The sequence below is a fragment of the Macrotis lagotis genome, chromosome 5 (assembly GCF_037893015.1).
Source record: "Macrotis lagotis isolate mMagLag1 chromosome 5, bilby.v1.9.chrom.fasta, whole genome shotgun sequence".
NCBI lineage: Eukaryota > Metazoa > Chordata > Mammalia > Peramelemorphia > Peramelidae > Macrotis > Macrotis lagotis.
Genome location: NC_133662.1, coordinates 266,382,176 through 266,403,771, shown reverse-complemented (window position 1 = coordinate 266,403,771; position 21,596 = coordinate 266,382,176). Strand labels below are relative to the sequence as shown.

General features: G+C 40.3%; 1 protein-coding gene across 1 annotated transcript in view; it reads right to left on the bottom strand.

Moving 5' to 3' along the window:
- DRC11 (dynein regulatory complex subunit 11) overlaps positions 1-15,884 on the bottom strand; it is a 212,450-nt gene extending 196,566 nt beyond the window's left edge. The window contains exons 1-2 of the mRNA XM_074190128.1: positions 15,628-15,884; positions 1,748-2,172 (exon numbers count right to left, since the gene is read on the bottom strand). Coding sequence (XP_074046229.1) covers positions 1,748-2,172; positions 15,628-15,638 — 436 coding nt within the window. The 5' untranslated portion in view covers positions 15,639-15,884. The remainder of the gene's footprint in view (positions 1-1,747; positions 2,173-15,627) is intronic.
- Between the last annotated feature and the right edge of the window lie 5,712 nt (positions 15,885-21,596).

Sequence of the window (21,596 nt, the reverse complement as noted above, 5' to 3'; positions counted from 1 at the left end):
TGTTGCCAAGTGGGGGACCTTGGGAACCTGCTTTAATGAACAGATAAATTTGTTGTTGAGATTCCAAGTGTTTTATGTAAATGACATTAATGGATGTCTAAAGAATTTTCTCTGTTATCTCCTTAACCTTTCTTGGTCTCCTGTTTTCCAAAGTAAATTTGTTTCTCTGTGAACTCATTTGTAAAACCATCTTCCACTAAACAAGAACAAAATTCAGCCCAGCCCCTGTAAGGACTCTAATTCCAAATGACTGAACACCAAACAGCTACCTCCACACCAAGCCAAGGTCTATAGTCAGGAACAAAAGGTTTCCTGGCATCTTTCAAGAGCTGCATGAAAGAAGTAATTAACTGACAGAACCAAAGCAGAACTAAATTATCCCCCAAATTCTTAATGGGGGGATATTAACGTACTGGGCATTCACCACATCTCAATGACATGAGGATATATGCTTATTTTAAAATGCATTTTTAAAAAATGAGACCTTAAAATGATAAAATTTTCAAATCATTTCAATCAATTTTACTGATTCTATATGCTACCTAAGTGTGAGATTTCTAAGCATTAAAAATGCTGTTGTTATTGCTATTTCAGTTAATTAAGAATATATATTTCTAATTATATTTTTATCCTTTTGATGAAAATTGGGTTTTTAGTAAGCTAATTCACTCAGGTATTATTGAAAGTGAGTATTTATTTAAAGCAAAACATGAAAATCATTTTCTGATTTCATTTGGCACATAGGATTGAATCATTTTAATATCTTTGGAGAAGTAAATGTTTTAAAGATATCAGGTTATAAACACTGCTGCATTATTTTCCTTATCATTTTGCTATCCTGTTTCCAAGAATACATCTGTCATGTCTACCACAGGGAAGTTTCATTAGAAAATTCATTAATTGGGGCCCTGTTTATATTTTTATTATAAACACTAATGATTTGTTTGTTTGAAAGAAGCCAAAGCCTTCATTAAAGTCATTTGGGCTGTGAGTGAGACACATTTCATGTTTCACACCAGGGACAAAACACAAGACAATGTTTTCACATATTGATACTTGCAATTAAAATATAGGATGTTATTTAAACTAACAAATTAATGTCCTTTATGAAGAACTATAAATAGGGATTCTCATTCAGAAACTGGCGAATGATTGTTCCCTGCTGAGAACATTCTTCTCTTATAGTTTTAGACCCCAAAATATAGGCATGCTTAAGGATATCACTATAATTATAATGTACAAATGATAAAATGATTTCTCCTCTTTTTGCTCTAAGAAAATTGCAATAGCTTTATCCAAGTCTGCTAAGAATTCAACTTAAATGTTTATTAAGTACTCAATATTCCCAATTCTAGAAATACAGAGAAGAAAGGACCCAAATCCAATAGCTCCCCGTTGCTTCTAGGACCAAGGACTGAAAGCCCTTCAGTCTCCTTCCAGCCTCCCCCTCCAAATTTATTATGCATGATTCCCTTTCATGTTGTTGCTCACTGTGTCTACAAGGCCCCTTTCCCTCTTCATCTCTACCCTAATTAGCGAACCCTACTGTTCTTCAACAGTTGGCTCCAGTCTTGATAAAAAGGCCTATTCCCCCCATTGTCCAGAGCCTCGGTCCTTGTTCAGTTACTGTATAGTTATCCTTGCTCTAGTTTGTATTTATTTTTATGTATCCATGTCATTTCTCCAATAAAACGGGAGCTTGTGGAGGACAAGGACTGTCATTTTTTTGGTTTTGTTTTTGTATTGCCAGTGAATAGTGAGTAGGCTTTTAATAAAGAGAGAAAGAATAGTGAGAGACAGAAAGACATAGAGACAAACACAGAGAGATGGAGACATGGAGAACTTACAGGGGACAGTTTAAGGTCTTGCAGAATATCATCAAAGAAATGGAACTCTGAAAACTCCAACTCGACCATCTCGTTCTTGAGCTCCAGGATGCGCCCCATGACCCCGTCAAGCACCTGTCGAATCAGGATGCGCTTCTGTGGATGCACTATCTGGTCATAGGCATTCTCCAAGTTGCGGAAAATCTGCACGTACTTGACATAGAAGGTGGCCAGCATCTGGAAGATCACCACCTGGTCCTGGGGTGGCTCCAGAGCCTTTTCGGACTCACCTTCTAATAAGCGGTTGAGGGCTTCTTGGGCTTCTTCCCACATCTTATTGTAGGTTCTGAAAGAAGAAATAACAGCTTGAAGAATGGAAACATAAATGAAGACTATTAGATGAGGTCACAGTGCATGAAGCACAAGGTCTGGAGACAGGAAGACATCCTCCTGAGTTCAAATCCAGCCTCTCAGACCCTTACTAAATGTGTGACCCTGGACGAGTCACCTAATCCCATTTGCTTCAGTTTCCTCATCTGTAAAATGAATTGCAGAATGAAATGGCAAATTCTCCAGTATCTCTACCAAGAAAACCCCAAATAAGGTCATGAAGAGATGGACACAACTGAAAAATGACTGAATGTTTAATGACTAGGATCAGAGGCTATCTATCTAATGCTACCAGAAAAGGTCTCAAACCCATGACCCACTGGATTTGTGCTGGAGGACAAACAAAAAATAGCAAAAGAGGCAGAACAAAAGGAGGAATTGGATCCGAGTGACAGATTCCAGTGACTGGGAGTTAGGAGTGAGGCAGGTCATAGGATGAGGTGCTTGTTTAGTGAGGTCAGGTAAATTCAACGTGGGACAAGTTTCTAAGAATGAGAAAAGCAACAAAAACTATAGATCCCTATTGTGATCACACACATAAACACACACACACACACACACACACACACACACACACACACACACACACACCCAACAACCTCTCAATGAATAGGCTTTCATTAAATAATTCATGGGTTACAGGAAAGAAAATTCAAGGCAATAATCACTTATTGTGTGTTAAACCCTCTGCTGAAGATATTGGAAAGGGAAAATCCCAGTCCTTGTCCTCAAGGAATTCATAATTTAAGGAAATGACCACATACAAACAACTATGTGCTAAATAAAAGTATACAAAACTTTTCTAAGCAAGGGAGATTAAAAAAATAACCAATGAAATTGTCCCCTGCCCTTAAAGAGCTTACATTCTATTTGTATCCAACTAAAGCCCCTTAAAAGGAAGGCAAATGAACACACTAATGCAAATTAAGAAACACTTCTAGAAAGTAGGCCACAACTCATTTCAAGAAGAAACTGTCTGCTCTACATGAAAATGCTAACCTTCGCCGTCTGGTTTTACAAGAAGAAGCACTGGGACCTAGCTCCTTATGCCACATAATTTATGTGTGCACAATTAAAAGGGATTATACCATTTTGCTCACTTTTGGATTAGATGAATAATTACTATACAAATCCCATCGAAACCTAACAGTGTAGTATGCTGCAGCTGTCTGTCTTGATTTAATATGAAAAGCTTACATTTTGCCAATTTCCCATGTTTTTATGGGTTCTGAGCTGAGGCTGTCAGAACTGTTTTCCCCAGGTACTTAACGAACAAATTGCTTTTTTATAGATAGGGGCAAAGGGACTCATGAGAAAGTGCTTCACTTAGATTAGTTGGGGGAAAAAAGAAATCCTATCTGCATGTAGTGCAATCAGTGAGTATATTTGCTACAGATTGGAAAATAAAATACATAAAGATTTAATGGTTTGAAAAATCCTCTTCTTTATCCTCATTCCCTGATGAGTGAGATGTGATCAAATAATAAATAAAGTCCCTAAAATAGTTGCCTAGTACTCTGCAGTCAATGGGATGCCATTATGTTCATTCCTTTACTAGAAATATAATTGAGAGCTTAATTTGCATTTATCTACAGGGAAAATGCTATGTAAACTAAGTTAGAATAGAGGACTAATGAACTGATCACAAAGTTAACAGATTCCATACACACCCAGCACAATCTTCTCCTTAATCTCACCCCAAACACTGCTCTGCAAAAATATTCAGTACTAATTCATTGCTAGCTTTAAAAGAAAACCAAGATATCTAAGGAAAAAAATGAAGATTTTTAAAGAAAATAATTTAAATCCACCTACTCCCCACCCCACCCCCCAAATGGGGAGGAGAGATAAGTATATGGAACAACAGTCTTAGTGCAGGTTTTTAAAGCTTAAACCCATATAATAAATGTTAATAAAGTTTAAAACTACACTAAGATGGTAGGCTGTTATTGTTCACTCTTTGTTGTTGAAGATGACTAATAGCATCCTGGCTTATGGCTTGACTTGCATGTGAATTTTATTTAAGTAAGGCAGGGTTGCACAAGTCATTCCCTTCATTCTCCCTTGCATATTTTAGACTTCCTGGAACAAAAGAAGATCTAAGATAAGTCCAAGAAATAGATCATGAGTATGGTGTCAGAAGCATGTTAGAGTAGTGATGCAGATTTCATTTATCCCCTAGGATCCTCTCTTTACCCAAGGAGAGGATCTAATAATTTATTGGTTTTGTACTTGGTAGACCAACAAAGGAACTTTAATTCTGAATCCCACTCTCACTAATAGGAAGGAATTTGGTTATTTGAGTAGAATGGTTAAAAATCTTAGGAAAAGTACTCGGTTCTAGAGTTTGTGATAGAGAGGAATAAGAAAGATCAACATACTCTGGCATAAACCTTTGATTTGAGGAGGGCAGATTACAAAGGGTTCAGAGGAATAACACATAGGATTACATGAAATAGAATTTTAGAGAGAAAAATCAATACAGGAGAAATTAGAAAATTCTTCCAAAATGATATTGTGAAGCATAGAAGCAAAATTATCCTAATGAGAAGGAAACTAAGAGTTGGTTGAAGAGGCCAATGTAGATGCCCAACCAACTGAGATTTTTAGAAGATGCACAAAGTAATAAGCAACGACCCATAATAGAGGGTGAAGGCATATAGAACAGTCCTGTAAAAATAGCATTTGAAATGCTAAAGCAAAATGAGATGAGGTTTGAAAGGAAAGCTACAGATATAGGACAGGATCCCAACTTGTTATAGATAGTTTGGTAGGTGACAACTGAGACAAGCCAGAAATGTTTCATTCTTATTTGGCTTTGGCTATTTTTTTCCTGCAGAGGGACTTGACCTTTGCACTGTAGATGTAAAGAGAAAAATGACTAACAGGGAGGTCATACCCAAGAGAAGGTGATAGATAAACATTCAAATCACCTTACCTAGAGAGATGATATCATTCAGTACTGAAATAACTGGCTGATGATTACTGCATCCTATTCAATAAGATTTCACAAATTTGGGCAAGGCAGACTGAAGAACAAATAATGTTCCAGTTTTTAAAAAAGGAAAAAGAGGATATAATCTGTACGCTATAGGATAGTGATGAAAAATGATTTTTAAAAATTTAAGTGCAATAAGTCTAAAGCATATAAATATATATGTATACATGATGAAATATATAATACACATAGATTAAATACATATATATATATATATATATATATATAGTATTAAGTATTTACTATGAACAAATTGAATTTATACCTGAGAAGAGTTAAACTTTAGGAAAACAACTAATGCAAATTCATCATAAAAGTAAAACACTCCCAAACACATGATTATACCAATAGATATAGAAAGGGTGTTTGACAAACTACAACACTGGCTTTAAAAAAAAAGGAAGGAAGGAAGGAAGGGAGGGAGGAAGGAAGGAAGGAAGAAAGAAAGAAAGAAAGAAAAAAATTGTATCAAAAAACATGTAAAAATCATTTTCAAATAAAATACAATTTTAAAACCTATTTACAAAAAGGAAATACTAGAAGAATTCAAATTCCAGTTCCAATTTCAATAAGTTTAAGTATAGGCATAAAGCAAGAATGTCTTTATTCACTGTAATTTGACACAGTTATTGGTATCAGTAAGGCAACTGAAAGAAATTTTAGGCATAAATACTGGCAAAGTGGAAACAATTTCTATTTATTGCAAATATGTCAATTTACTTAGAGAACTCCAGATAATCAATAAGGGAAGTTAATTAATAAGTTAATAATTTCAATAAGATAAGTTAGAAAATACATATTTCTAAATCAACACTATATATAATATATATTAAAATTGAGGATAAAAAATAGAAATTCAAGAGAGCTAAGAAATACAAAAATAAATAATTAGAGGGCTATCCATTGCTCATGATTGTGTTAAACTATATGTTAAAAATGAAGATATCACTTAAATTAATTATAGATTTATTCTTATGCCAATTAAAATACAAAGGGAATAGATTATAGAGCTAAATTTAAAAAAAACAGAATCCACTTGGAGGAACAAAAGGTCTAATCTCAAGGGGATTATGCGGAAAAAAGAAAGTAAAGAAGAAAGAGTACTTTCAGCTGTTAAATAATACTTGAAATTAGTAATAATCAAAATAGCTTGGCATGAGTTAAAAATTAAAGAATGGAAAAGAATATATTGAATTAAATCAGTATTCAGGAAGTCTGAATACATAATTCGGCAAAAACTTTTAGGAAAACTGGAACCTAGTTTGGGAGAAATTTATGTGCAAATCAGGGTCTAATATCATATAAAAAGTTTTAAATGGATTATATATATGTATATTACAGTAACATTAATCTTAACACTATAAAAATTAAAAGAAAATCAGATCTGTTACTGTTTATAACCACATATAACAAAATATAGAGGAGGCAATCACAAAAACTAAAATTAGCATGGAATTGAAAAGCTTTTGCATGAACAAAATCAATACAACTAAACAAAAAAGGAAGGTTGTCAATTAGGAAAAAAAGAAATCGGAAAAAAAAGAAATCAAGTTATTTCAGAGAAGAGCTTGATATCCAATCTATATGGGGGAGTTAAATGAGTATAAAAGATCAGGATCCATTCCTTAATGGATAAGAAGTCAAAGCCCATGAATAAACAGTTCTCTAATGAAGAATTCCAAACTATTTAAAACTGTATGCACAATGACTACAAATCAATAATAAAAGAAATGTAAACCAAAATGATTTGGAATTTCACTGCACATGTGGGAAAATGGCAAAGGTAGCAAAACTTGTAAATAATGTCAGAGGGGATGTGGAAAGACAGATGTGCAGTCAATGGAATGTAATTATTGGTCTGTGAAAAGCAATCTGGAATTATATCAAGAACTGAGTACAATATCCATACTTTTTGACTCAGAAATACTGCTGCTTAGCCTATACTTCAAGGTGAAAGAAAGGTTCCACAAGCAACAAAATTATTAATATCATTTTTTGTTGTATCAAAGAACTAGATGTCAAGTATGCTTATCAGTTGAGAAATGACTAAACACATTATGATACAATACTGTAAAGAAATGTTACTTCCATATAAAAAATTAAGAATAGGAAAAATAAGCAAAGATGAAAAGATATGAATGGTTACAAAGTAAACAAAATAGGAAAACTCTAGATATGATTACAACCATGTATATGAAAAGAATGAAAAAATCAAAATTGATGCTATTGCATTATAATGAAAAAAGTTGACTGAAGAGATGAAAAATGAACTCAACTTTCTTTGCAGAAATAGGGGACTGTATAGGTGTGGAAAACTGCATTTATGTCAAACTCATTTCTTGTGTTGGGTAGTCTTGCTAAAATGCTTTTTTCCCTTCTCTTTTCTTATAACAGATCTCTGGGTAAGGAATATTTGGAAAAAAGCTATATTTGGTAATTGAGAAGATATAAAAACAAAAAAATCCTGTTTTTAAACAAAAAAGATAATCTAGCTATTTTCATTATAAAAAATTGAAAAACTTTTACAAAGGAAACAACTCACTTGCTCATAAAAGAAGCTGTCACATGGATGGGGAATCTTTGTATCAAAATCTCTTTGATAAGGGTTTGATATCCAAGCCAAATGAGGCACTAAAATAAAATCAGAACATCAGGATCTATTCTCCCATTTGGATATGTGGTCAAAATATATGAGCAAATAGTTCTCAAAAGAATTACAAGTTACTAAATCTATATGAAAGATTGTTTCAAATCACTAAAAACAAAAGAAATACAAATAATACTTGAACAATGTGTTTGATCTTGATTCCTGGGAAAATTTGGTTGTATCCTTGATGTGATGATTTTTTATCATCTATAAAAATAAATCCCCATAGCTTCATCAATAGCAGATCAAACCAGAATACACTTATTTCCTTTATTTTTTGACAGGATCACTGAAGTAGAAAGTGAGAGTAATGCAGATACCATTTACCAGCAGGATAGCTTGGTGGTGCAGTGGATAAAGTACCAGCCCTGGAGTTAGAAGGTCCCGAGTTCAAATGTGACCTCAGACACTTGCCTCCAACTAATTGTATGACTTGAATAAGTCACTTAACCCTGATGGCCTTGCATCTGGGCCATCTCCAATCATCTTGATTCATATCTGTCCACTAGACCCAGATGGTTCCAGAGGAGAAAGTGGGGCTGGTAATTTAGCACCCCTTTCCTGAAATCCAATTCACTTGCTTGTCATGCCCTCACCTCCCTGATGTCATGGTCTTCTTTGAGAAGGAAGAACAAATATCATCATCAATATTTCCCTAGTTTCCAGAAAGTATTTGGCAAAACGTCTCATATTCACTTTGTGGGAAACATGGAAATGTGGGCTTGAAAATAATTCCATTAAATGGTCTTCTTATACCTCACACTTCCTGTCTCAGTGATTAAGTGGCACTGACCTTCTTGTTATTCTTTGCACAGAACACTTCATCTCCTGACCCTAATTTTTCCCAACTGTACCCCATGCCTAGAATATTCTGCCCCTCATCCATGCCTTCTCTAGATTCTCTCTGCCTCATCTCTTGCTGGCTTTTCTACATTCTCTCAAGTCCTATTTAAATTCCCATCACCTACAAGAAGCCTTTCCATATCTCTTTTAATGCTGGTGCCTTCCCTCTGTTATTTTTCTTTGTACTATACATAACTTGTTGTACACAGTCATGTATGTTCTGTCATTCCACCAGACTTTACATATAATAGGTACTTAATACAATTGACTGATTCATATGAAACCAATTCTAACCTCTTTCAGAAGCCAAAGAATTTTGCCAGTTATTTTATTCTCCTTCTCAGTGGTCAATCATCCAGCAGTGGTCAATATTGCCCTGCCCCCTGCCCCCCTGCAATTATACTCCCACTTTCACCAAGTTTTGGAACATACATGTCCCACCCAATGGACTATTCCTTACTTCATATAAGCTTCAGGATCCATCTACAATGGACTACTCCTTACTTCATATGGATTTCAGGATCCATCTACTGCCCTTCTTAGGATCCCCAGAGGATGGAAGATGATGCAGGAAAACAGAAATATCTAACATCCCTCTATAGTGGTTGGACTATGAGGAGGAAAGGTCCTTTTGAAATATGCTACATAAATCTTGGAGCAAATCGTTTTTGTCATTTTGTCTAATTAATAATAATAATCATTTTCAATTTGGAAAGCCTCTACAGTTTGTTGACCATTGAACTGTCATAGAAAGATACATTTCTGAAAATTGATTCATCATCTGTATGGAGGCGAGATTGGAGAAGGGGAGACTTGAGGTAGAGGATCTACTTAGGAGACCTTACAATAGGTTAGTTGAGATGTGATAAGGGTCTGAACTAGGTGGGAAAAAGAAAAGCAAAAGATCTTGGGGAGGTATATTAGCAATTGACAAACCACTGAATATGAGGGGAAAGTGAGAGAAATGAATCCATGGTGATTCTGAAGTTGCCAACTCAATGATGCCTTAAGGCCAACTCAATGATGCCATTCTACACATTCATATAGACAGGGAACCCACGTCCTTCTGTTCTTTGCTGATGCTATTTCTCCACCTAAAAGACCATTCCCTACTCCTGCACCTAGCAATATGTATCTAATTTCTTGCTGCTTTCAAGACTAGTTTCTAAAATATCTTCATGAAGCTTTATAAATTGGACAAGTTCCTCTGAAATCCAGCCCCACATTTTTATATTACATATTGTTTTTAGGTGTCTTCTTTAGGATGTAATTGTTGCATTTAGGAAGTCTTCCACTTCTAGCCAAAAATTTCTTAGAGGGAAAGGAGTATGTCTTAGCTAACCTTTGCCCCTGAGCAATGAAGAGTGAGCTATTAGTTGCCATCAGTACAGGCAGATGCAGGCAGTGCTGTCCAAATGCTGAAACTACATACCTTGACAAAGGGATAGTGAGCCATACTTATTAGTGTCACCTCTCCCATTCCAACCCCACCCCCACCCCCACCAAGTCCAGTGAGTTCTATTTCTTGTATTTGTTCTTTTTCTATTCTTTTTTTTTTTTTTTTTGCAAGGCAATGTAATGTAATGTAGATACCATTTACCAACAGGATAGCTTGGTGGTGCAGTGGAGAAAGTACCAGCCCTGGAGTTAGAAGGTCCTGAGTTCAAATGTGACCTCAGACATTTGCCTCTAACTAATTGTGTGACTTGTGGCTTGCCCAAGGCCACACAGCTAGGTAATTATTAGGTGTCTGAGGCTGGATTTGAACTAAGGTGCTCCTGACTCCAGGGCTGGTGTTTTATCCACTGCGCCACCTAGCCACCCCTATTTGTTCTTTTTCTAATCAAAGCTTCATCATCTCTATTGTAATAGTCTCAAAATTGTCACATCTCTTCCTTTCTGTGAAGAGTCATTGTTTTGTCCTTTATTCTCAAAGATCAGAACAACAGAAGAGGTATATCATGAAAAGTATGTGAATTAGATTTGAGGGGGGGGGCTATATTAAGTCACCAGCCATATTTTATCTTTCAGAATCATCTGGATCCAGTAGCCAGATATGAATAAGGACTACTGGAGATGGTCCTAGATGGGAGGCAATCAGGGTTAAATGACTTTTCCAAGGTCACACAACTAGTTAATGTCAAGTGTCTGAGATAGGATTCTGACTCTTGATCTCCTGACTCCAAGTCCAGTGCTCTATTCCCTGTGCCAGCTAGCTGCTACAGAGAGTCAATCTCCACTTCAATCCATCCTTCCCAAATCCTTCAAAATAATGTTCTTAAGGTATGGATAATATATATCTCTATTTATATATGTAAATATACATCCTTAGTCCAAGAATGTAATTTTTCTTTATAATCCAAAGTGTCATATCACTTTTTTTCAAAAAAAATCTGTAGTTCACTATAGCCAATCATTTAAACCTGACTCCTAAATTTCCAGCATTATTGAACATTAGACCCCCTTTGTAATACTCCTTTTCAGGCAAGGCAGTGCTTTTTTTTTCTGAGTTTGATATCTTATCTCCCATATTCACACAAGCTACCATGTTGCCTCTCTCTCTCCACCTCTGTCTTTCAGAATTGAAGTTCAGCTCAGGTATCACCTTTGTAAAATAATTCTTATTCTTCCAGGTTCTGGCATTCTTTCCCTCTTCAAATGACCACATCATAGTTTTAGAGTTGAAGGGAACCTTAGAGCTCATAAATCTCATCTTTATAGATGGGGAAGCTGAGGTCCAGAGAAGCAAAGTCACAAAGTGGCAGAGTCAAGATCAAACTTACATTCTCTGACTCCAAATGATTGCGCTCTAGCTGAATATGAACCTCTTGAAGGCAGGGGTTGTTTCATTTTTGTCTTTGCACAGTGAGTTAAACACTTCAGAAACATTTGCTGTATTGAATCACAACCATTCAAAACAAATCAGTTCAACAATCCAGGGAAAAGACAAAGGAAGAAGAAAGTATTACTAACTAGCTTTTGTGTGCAGTTTGATGGATATCCCATTGAGCAACTCTATCTGTATCTATGTCTTGGAAAGATAAAACAGGACAATGATCTACATTAATTGTGAATGAGAAAAGGATGTTATGATGGACTTTTTGGAAAAATTCTCTAAGATACTCCAAGATTCAACAAAACCCATCTTTTTAAGCTTAATATTGCTCCCTTGGTGCAACATGGCTATATCTTGGAACACTATCATAGCTAATGATGTCAGTGGCTGTCACCCAAAAGAGACCTTCATGATAGACCTAAGTTAACTTTGGACAAACCATGATGTCTGCAGCAACCTCCAGTGCTCTGTACTTTTGATTTTCTTAATTAATGTCTTTTGATAAATGAAATGCTACCAACAAAGACTGGCATGTGAGAAGTGAAACAAATGGATAATCAAAAAAGGAAATGGGTAAGTTATGAAATGAGAGCAGAATTGAACAGTCTGAGACATTCCCTAATAGCCACTAAGAGTATAAAATTCCTAGAAGAGGGCCCCCTGGGCAATGGGTTAAGACCCCAAGGACAAGAATCAAGTGGGAGGAGAAAGGGTCGATGGATGGTAATGGAGACCATTCCTGAATTAATAAAAGCATAAAATCTGAGATTCTTTGCTTTTCTTTGAAGGTTATTGCAATTTCTTTTCAAAATATAATTTTTAAAAAGGAATTTTTATAGGATTAATGAGAAAGAAATTGATATGTTTCCAGTCCTGGCTCATGAAATGGTAATGGCTGAAATCAATTTATCAAATACTGGGAAACCTGACAGAAGTAAATGGAGAAAGTGTGATTTTATATAAAAATAGATAAAGACTACACTTGTGATTGCATCGGTATGGAAAGGATTTGGCATGTCAGAATTATAGATTCTTAGAAAAGCAGAACAGAGAAAAAGTGACTTGTATGGCTCAGAGGCCAGCTTTGTACCCAAGGCTTCCTGGCTTTGAAACTAGCTCTCTAGTCACCGCATAATCCTACTTCTCATAAGACAAGGAAGAAATTTAAAATAAAAATACTTAAGGTGAAGTAATCATTGATCCCTTTTTAAAATTCTACAGAGTGGATGGATTTAAGGTAGGCTTAGAGCTGACCTTTGGGGGCAGATCCTTCTAAGTCTTCTGTCATACACTCTCCCCCATCAAAGTAGTGACTCATAAACACATTCTTATTTTCCCCAGCTCCCACTTGCACTCCCAAGTTCCTTTATCGGATTACAGTCTCCTATATCCTCCCTTGAACGTCCCCTTCACGTTTCTGCTGAACTTGCCTGTCACCTTCATCAACTTCTCCCTATTCCATGGACCCTCCTCTTCTCCTAATCTTGAGTCACTTTCTGTCTTTACTTTCCTCCTGACTCAACTTCAGTGGCATGAACAATCATGGTGTTTCATTTCTTCCTAATAAGAACCTCATACCAATGATAGAAGCCTTGGCTCCATTTAAATTTGACTAATCCCTTCCATCCATTTCTCTGCCTCACTCTTCTGGTTTTTTCCCCCCTTCCCACTGCAGTCAACCTTTCTTAAACTTTGCTGGGGAAGGTCATCCAAATTGTTCCATGGCAAATCCATCCCATAACACTTCATCTGGGTTCATTACTGTATCCTCACAATGGTTTTTCTCTTCTCCACCCATTCTCCATACTCATTATTCACCTACTTTCATTTCCTTTTGAACACTGTTCTATACCCCTTATGCCTTCATTTTCTAAGCAGAAGACTTTTGCCCAATTTATTGCTCAAAGGATTATGAAATTTTTATTTTTATTTATTATTTTTTTTATTTGAATCAGAAGAGACCTTAGACGTTGTTTGTCTAACTCCCTAAATTTACAAATAAGAGAATTGAGGTTAGAGAACTGAAGTGACTGAGTATCACAGAAGCTTAGGGTCACAGAGCTGAAAAGAGATTGGGGGGGCTAGTCAAATACCATCCTTTTAAAAAAGAGGAAACTGAGATCCAGCCAAGTGAGGTGATTTGCTCAAGGCTGGACCTGTAATAAGCAGCAGAGCTAAAATTGAAAACCAGGTCTTCCCCCAGAAAAGAAAGGTTCTTTCTACTCTACCAAATTGACTTCTTAAAGAAAGTGAGGGATTGAAGGATTGGTTTGATGGCTTTGCTTTTCCTCTTCTAAATTGCTCCATCTCAAGGTGTGGGTGAGTAGTAAAAAATGACAAATTAATTTATATAAAAATATTCTTATTATTTGAAAAAATTAAGATTCTACTCATCTCTATTTAAAAAGAGACACAGTCTACCTGATAGAGTCCCCTAATTCTCCTCTGCCACTTTAGAACTTCTGTCTCCATGGTCATGTTGGCTCTCCATCCCTCCAAGTTCAAACAAGCAAGTGATGTTGCACCTCTAGTTTCTTTCCCAAGCTATCCTGCTCTGCTGGGAAGTGACTCCATCTGCAGTTCTTTCTTCTCTGTTTTCCAACTGCCTTCAAATGAACCCTTTATCTCAGCCTATAGACATCCTCTGGTATCTCTTACATTAACATTTGCCCTTGACCCTATCACCCCCTTGTACCATCGGGCCTCACCTCTTGCTCACCTTCTCTCTAGTTACACCTGCGCTTGTAACTCACTCTGGACTTGCTAGTAATCTGACTTTAGTCCTTACCATTCCTGCTCTGATCCTACTTCAAATCCAACCACTCTGTAGAATTTTTCAAAAGGATCAATGATTCCTTCACCTTAAATATTTTTATTTTAAATTCTTCCTTATCTTATGAGAAGCAGGATTATGCAGTGACTGAAGAACAGGAAGCCTTCAGTCAGATTGCTAAGGGCTAAACTCAGCAGCCTTTTCTCATATTTTTTGCATTTGAACAATCTACTATCTGACACTATCACCAACTGCCTCCTTTCTCCAAACATTCTTTTTTCTTGACACTTCTCTCTCTCTCTCTCTCTCTGTGTCTCTGTCTATCTCTCTCTCTGTCTCTCTCTCCTCTCTCTCCGTCTCTCCTCTCTGTCTCTGTCTCTCTCTGTGTCTCTCCTCTCTCTCTGTCTCCCTGTCTCTCTCTCTGTCTCTCCTCTCTGTCTCTCTGTGTCTCTGTCTCTCTCTCTCTCCTTTCTCTCTGTCTCTGTCTATCTCTCTGTCTCTCTCTCCTCTCTTTCTGTGTCTCTATCTCTCTCTGCCTGTCTGTCCTCTGTCTCTGTCTCTCTCCCCTCTCTCTGTGTCTCTCTGTGTCTCGCTGTCTCTCTGTCTCTCTCTCTCTGTCTCTCTCCTCTCTCTGTCTCTCTGTGTCTCTCTGTCTCTCTGTCTGTCTCTCTGTCTCTCTCTCTCCTCTCTCTCTCTGTCTCTCTCTCTCCTCTCTCTCTCTCTCTCTCTCTCTCTCTGTCTCTCTCTGTCTCTCTCTCTCTCTCTGTCTCTCTCTCTCTCTCTCTGTCTCTCTCTCTGTCTCTCTCTCTCTCTCTCTCTCTCTCTCTCTCTCTCTGTCTCTCTGTCTCTCTCTGTCTCCCCCCTTACAGTCCCTATGAGAAATCCGGCGGCCCCCCCCCCCAAAGCCAAGGGTGCGAATCCTTCGGACCCCAGCTCCCGGGAGCTCCGACGCGGCCTTCCCCAGTGGGCACGTCGCTAGTGGGCTGCCCTGGGCCCCCTCGGAGGACCACCCGCTTATGGCAGGGGAAGCCGAGCCTGCAGCGGGCGCAGGAGGACTTGAACTCGGGTCCCCGCTCCCCCAGGGCGGCTCTGGGCTCGGTGAGGCCAGCGGACGGTGCCACGACGGGACCCCGGACTGGGGAGTCTGAGGACCTGGGTTCAAATCCCGGACAGCGCGGGCGCGCTGCAAGGTCTCCGTGTGCTACGTGTCGGGGGGCGAGAGGCCGGGGTGCAGCCCGCACCCTCCCTGCGGCCCGCGGGGCTCGGGGTGCGCTGGGAGCCCCGGCTCTCCTCGGCCCCCCCGCAGGCACTCACGCGTTAGACATGGCGAGGCCGGGTCCTCTGCCCCGGAGGGCCGCGGGGTGGGGTGGGGGCGCCTGGGGAGGGGTCGGGGCGGCTCGGCGGGGTCCCTCGGGAGCCTGGAGGCCGCCGTCGCTAGGCAACAGACGCCGCCCCTGCGCTCTTCCGCTCCCCCCTCCGCGTCCCCGAGTTACTATGGAGACGGCGCCTGCGCGCGCCGGGCGGGACGAACCATCAGTCCACGGGGCGGGGGGGGAGACACAGCAAATGGTCCGGGGCCGAGGCAGAAATCAAGTCTGATCAGGGTATGGGAGGGTGGATGGCCACCGGAAGTCCGGCCAGGCCGCAGGGGGCCCCGCGCGCGAGACACGGGTGGTATCTGCGTGGAGGTGTGGGGGCTCTGCCCCGCCGCGACCCCTCGGGCCGCCGCTCCCCGCCCCGCTTCCGGTCCCGCCCCTGACGGAGCCCCGCCCATCTCCGGCCCCTCCCCCTCCCCAACACCCTCAGACCCCCCAGGGGCTCCGAGCGCCCGAGGAGACTGGGGGGATGGGAGAGTGGGGGGGCAGCGTCCTTGACGCCCCCAGGCCCAACCCCCCCGTCCCCCCCAGGGCCATCCAGCCGCGTGGAGGGGGGCGGGGCGTGAGCAGAGGGGCGGCCACGCCCGTGGGCAAGGTCAAGAGCACAGCGCGGCCTGGCCCTGCCCCCGGGGCTTCCTCCCCTCATTCTACAGGTGGGACCAGGGGCCCCGCCTGCCCCAGGCCTCACCTGTCTCCCTTAGAGGCTCCTGCAGGCACACTCACATGTAGGCGCTCACAGACACACCTGCGGACATGGGCACACACACGGGCACGCACACATGCACACTGACACGCGCGGGCATGCACGCATGCACACAGACACACACGTGCATGTATGCATGCACACTGACACGCACGGCACACACACATACACACTGACACACACGTGCGCGCACACAGGCACACACGGGCACGCACACATGCACACTGACACGCGCGGGCACGCACGCATGCACACTGACACGCACGGCACACACACATACACACTGACACACACGTACACGCACACATGCACACTGACACACACGGGCACGCACCATGCACACTGACACGCACGGGCATGCACGCATGCACACTGACACACACGTGCACGCACATATGCACACACAGGCACCCACACATGCACACTGACACACGTGCACCCACACATGCACACTGACACGCACCCAGCCAGGACCCACTCAGCCTGGCCCTGGCCTTCTCCCAGCTCTGTGCACGGCGGTCTGGGCCTCCCCGCCTCCATCAGCCGCAGAAGGAGTGGGGGAGCCGGCTGGGCGGCGGCACCCCCAGGCCTGGGGCCTCCGGCTAGCCTCTGCCGACCCACAGTGATGGCGGTCTGGATGCCCGGAGAACCAGGCCACTTCTGCCTGTGATGGGGACCCGGGAGAAGAGCATTTGGAAGGGAAAGTTAAAATGAGGTGGAACAACCTGGAGGCCAGAAGAAAAAGCATCTTAGCAGGCTTGGCCGGAGGAGGAATGAATGCCAGACTTCGGCCCTCAGTGGGTCAGTATTTGAGCATATTTTATTACCTGTAGAACTATCTCAGTAGGGTAACCTTCTGAAACTAGTTCACAATAACCATTTAAGTTTAAAATATCTGAAATTATTTTAAAGATATACTTGCATTGTTATATTGTGATAAATACTAAGACACCTTGATTAGTATAAGTCAAAACAGATTGCAATTAGCATAAAACAGATGTTTCTCAGGATGGATTTGAACTCATGAAGATGAGTCTTCCTGATTCCAAACCCATTGAGCCCTTAATGAGCCCAAGAATGAACTACCCAGCAAAACTGAGCATTCTCTTTCAGGGGAAAAGATGAACTTTCAATGAAACAGGGGACTTTCAAACTTTCCTATTGAAACAACCAGAGCTGAACAGAAAGTTTGATCTCCAAGTACAGGACTCTGGTGAACCATAGAGGGGTGGAAGAGAAGGATTAAAAGGAACTTAATGTTATTGAACTATTTGTATTCCTGCACAGAAAGAAGATATTGGTAACTCATAGGAACTTTCTCATTTATAAGAGCAGTTAGAAGGAGCATATATAGACAGGACATAGGGAGGAGTGGAATATAATGGTATAATATAGTAAAAAGATGGAGTCAGACAATGGGTGATAAAGGAAAGTACTGGGAGGAAGGGGAAAGGAGATGAAGAAGAAGCTAAGAAATTTCACATAAGAGGCAAGAAAAAGCTTTTTTCAATGGAGTGAAAAAGGGAAGGTGAGGGGGAATGAGTGCCTTCATTCTCATCAGTAGTGGCTCAGAGAAGAAATAGCATACATACTTAATACGTTGAGGAAATTTGTCTTTCCCAAGAGAAAAATGAGAAGAAAGGAATAGGATGTGGGGGAATGGGAGGAGGGAAGGAAGGAATAGGTGATAGAAGAGAGGGAAGATGGAGGGAGAGGGTACTCAGATACAACACACTTTTGAACAAGACCAGGTTGAAAGGAGAGAGAGAGTAGAATAAATGAGAGTGGGGAGGAATAGAGTGGAGGTACAGCTAGTAATAGCAACTGAGGGAAAAATATTGAAACAACTTCTCTGGTGGACTTATGATAAAGAAAGCAACTCACCCCAGAGACAGAGCCATTGGAATCTGAACACAGACTAAAGTACATTTTTTTTCTCTCTCTCTCTATTCTTGAAGTTTCTCATCTTCTTGGGGGGAGGGGGTTTATGTTTACTCTTATGTTTACTCTTATAACACATTCAATTTTGATCAATGTATAGCATGGAAACAATATAGAGACTTTCAGACTGCCTTCTGTTGGGGGGAGGGAAGGGGGAAATTGTAAAATTCAAAACCTTACAAAAAATGATAGGTAGATACTACTATTGTATATAATTGGAAAACAAAGTGTTAATAAATCAAAAAATAAAGTTAAGTGAGTCAAGCAAAAGAAAAAGTGGCATCAAAATGTTCATCTCCCTGAGCCTCAGTTTATACAATGGCAAATGTGATAGATAATTGGACAATCTTCCTGCTATTATAGCTAGGAAGAAAGGGATGCATTCTCTTATTATCTTAGGATCTTAGATCATGAGTGGGAAGAGCCCTCCTCATTTTGCAGATGAAGAAACTGAGGTCCAGGGAAGTAGAGCATCTTTCCTGAGACAGGGTTAAAGCCAATTTACCTGATGCAGAGTCAGGCATGCTTCCAGAGCACTATATCACCTCTTTATTTTTATTCATCATCTGCTAATCTTCCTCGGCATCTACATGAATGACACGACACCCTCATTCATACCTCCTGTGTGACCCTGGGAAAAATCATCGACTATCTCAAGGCCTAAATTTACTCATCTGTATGACCATGGCATTGAACTGGACAGTCCCCAAGGACCTTTCCGGCTTTCTATTTATGATAATCAGAACTCACTGAGCAGATACTTATTTCCAAGAGTCAGTTCATTCCTTTTGCTCCATTTTAATGGATTTTTGAGACTTTAATTAGGTCAAAGTAAGTCATTGCCAACGTGTGTCTAGGGAAAGGATGTGACCAGAGCCATACATTTGGAAGCTTAATGTGAGTGAAAAGTCTAGGATGGATTCAAATCCAATTTCTCATAGGGGGAAGTGCCTCCTTAAAATTCCCAGTGAATTTCTTCTGGGTCATCTACTGGTGCTCAACACTTGGCTCCTCCATCACCTGGCATGCCATTTCCAAAGAGATTTACCATCATAAATCTCCAGCAAGTCAAAACAGATTGCAATTAGCATACAACAGATGTGTCTCAGTGAGAATCACAACTAGGATTAAACTCCACTCACTGGTTCTTTTCCAACGGGTTTGTGCATTGGATTTTAAAAAAACTAATTCTTGATAACATGGGACTTCAACCAATCTATTAATAATACATCAGAATGAGCAGTATTAAAGATTGAATTAATTGGGAGAATAAAGGTCACTTTTATAGAGGAGTGGAAAATATCTGGTCTAAAGATCAGGGAATGTTTAAACTGGAAGAACCTTAAAGATTATTGTGATTGGCAGAGTCAGATGGGGTAGTGCCCTCTTCATACTTTCCTATAGAGATCATTAATCACTTTAGGAAGAAGTTTTTTCTTTGCCTACTCAGGACTTGTTGAAAGTGCCTGAGGCTGGATTTGAACTCATGAAGATGAGTCTTCCTGATTCCAAGACCATTGCTATGTCCACTCTTGGTGCCACCTAGCTGGGCTGCACCCACTCAAAATGGGGCTCTCAGAGGAGTCCCTGTTCCACAAAGGTCCAGTTACTTTGGATGTTGCTAAATCTAAAAACCTAGGAAATCTGGGTCTTCAAAATCAATCCTCTCACCTTATAAATAAATAAAATGAGGACCCAGGAACTTAGGTGACATATTTGCCAACAGTCCCAAAACTAGAAAGTATCTGAGTCAGAATTCTAACTCAGGGCTTCCTGAAGCCAAGTCTATGGATCTATGCACTGTTCCAGGTTCCCTGTCCTCTCCTATTAAAACACATCTTACCTTTTATTGAGCACAAATTCTCTTAAATTTTAAAAGAAGTACAAATATCAAGAAAAGAGAAGTAAATTATTTTATTTTTAATGCAAATAGATTAGCATTTTTTTCAGGCTTCCCATGCCTTACATTCAGCAATGAGAATCAATAATTAGGGCAATCCCTAAGTTTGATGGGCTGCATCTGGTGTCATGGAAAGCCTTTGACCAATGTGTGCCCAACAGTCTGTCCATGAAACTGTTCTGTCTCTCAAGATTATGGTAGTTTGCAATAAGGTTTGTTTTTATGTCATTATAAGCTGGGGAGCATCCTGGTCTTTGGTGGTAGTGATGATGATCACACGTAAGGCTATTATTGTTGGGGATTATAGGTGCTGTGAGGTCCTTTCTCATTTCGGGGATGATGTTTGTCCTTCATTCTGGAAGACCATGACATCAGGGAGGTGATGCCATGACAAGCACTTGAATTGAATTTGTGTGAGGGGGAACTGGGCTAAATCTCTAGTCTCTAGTCTCACTTTCTCCTCTGGAGCCATCTAGGTTCAGTGGCCATATATGAGTCAGGATGACTAAAGATGGCCCTGGATGTGAGACAATCAGGATTAAATGACTTACCCAAGGTGTCACAGCTAAGTGGCAAGTGTCTGAGGCTGGATTTGAATTCAAATCCTCCTGACTCCAAGGCCAGTGCTTTTATTCACTTTGCCACTTAAGAATCATCACTCATGAGCTTTCACACATTTTAAAAAGACAGTACATTTCCCAAGACATTATGTTAGTTTAACAGAGTAGATGCAGAGCTAAACCCTGAGTTGAGAAGTCCTAGGTTCAAGTCCAGTCCCTAACACATGATAGCTATGTGACCCTGGGCAAGTCACCACCTCTCAGTGGCCAAGATAATTCTCTAAGACCAAATTGAAGAATAGCTGCCAATCTTCCTCAGTGAAGGGCGTTTTCTCACCAGGGAGGTCACTATTTCAGGCCTAAACTCTCCTTGTCCTCCTTCCCACAAAAAGATAATTGTAATAATTGTATAACAAACACATTGTAGAGCCAACATGCTCTGCCCAAGTGGAAAATAATCTAACTCTACAAAAGCAAAACCAATTGTGTCTAGTCTGTTATATGAACCTACCATGAACTAGCTAAAGAAAGATCTAGACAAGAGATACTGGAGGTGTTGGCAGATTTGCCTGGAAGTTCTAGTAATTCCATGCCTATAGGCCAGACCCTCTCCCTCTGTAAGCTCTTGGAAGGCTGAAATGGGAAAAACTGTCTTTGGACACAGGAGAGACCTTGGGTTGAACCCCAGTCTCTGTGAGCCATGGACATCCAACCCCAACCCTTCCTAGCCTCAGCCTCCCCAGCTGTAAAATGGAGATTCAGAAAACCTGTATTTCCTAACTCACATGGCTATATATAATGAC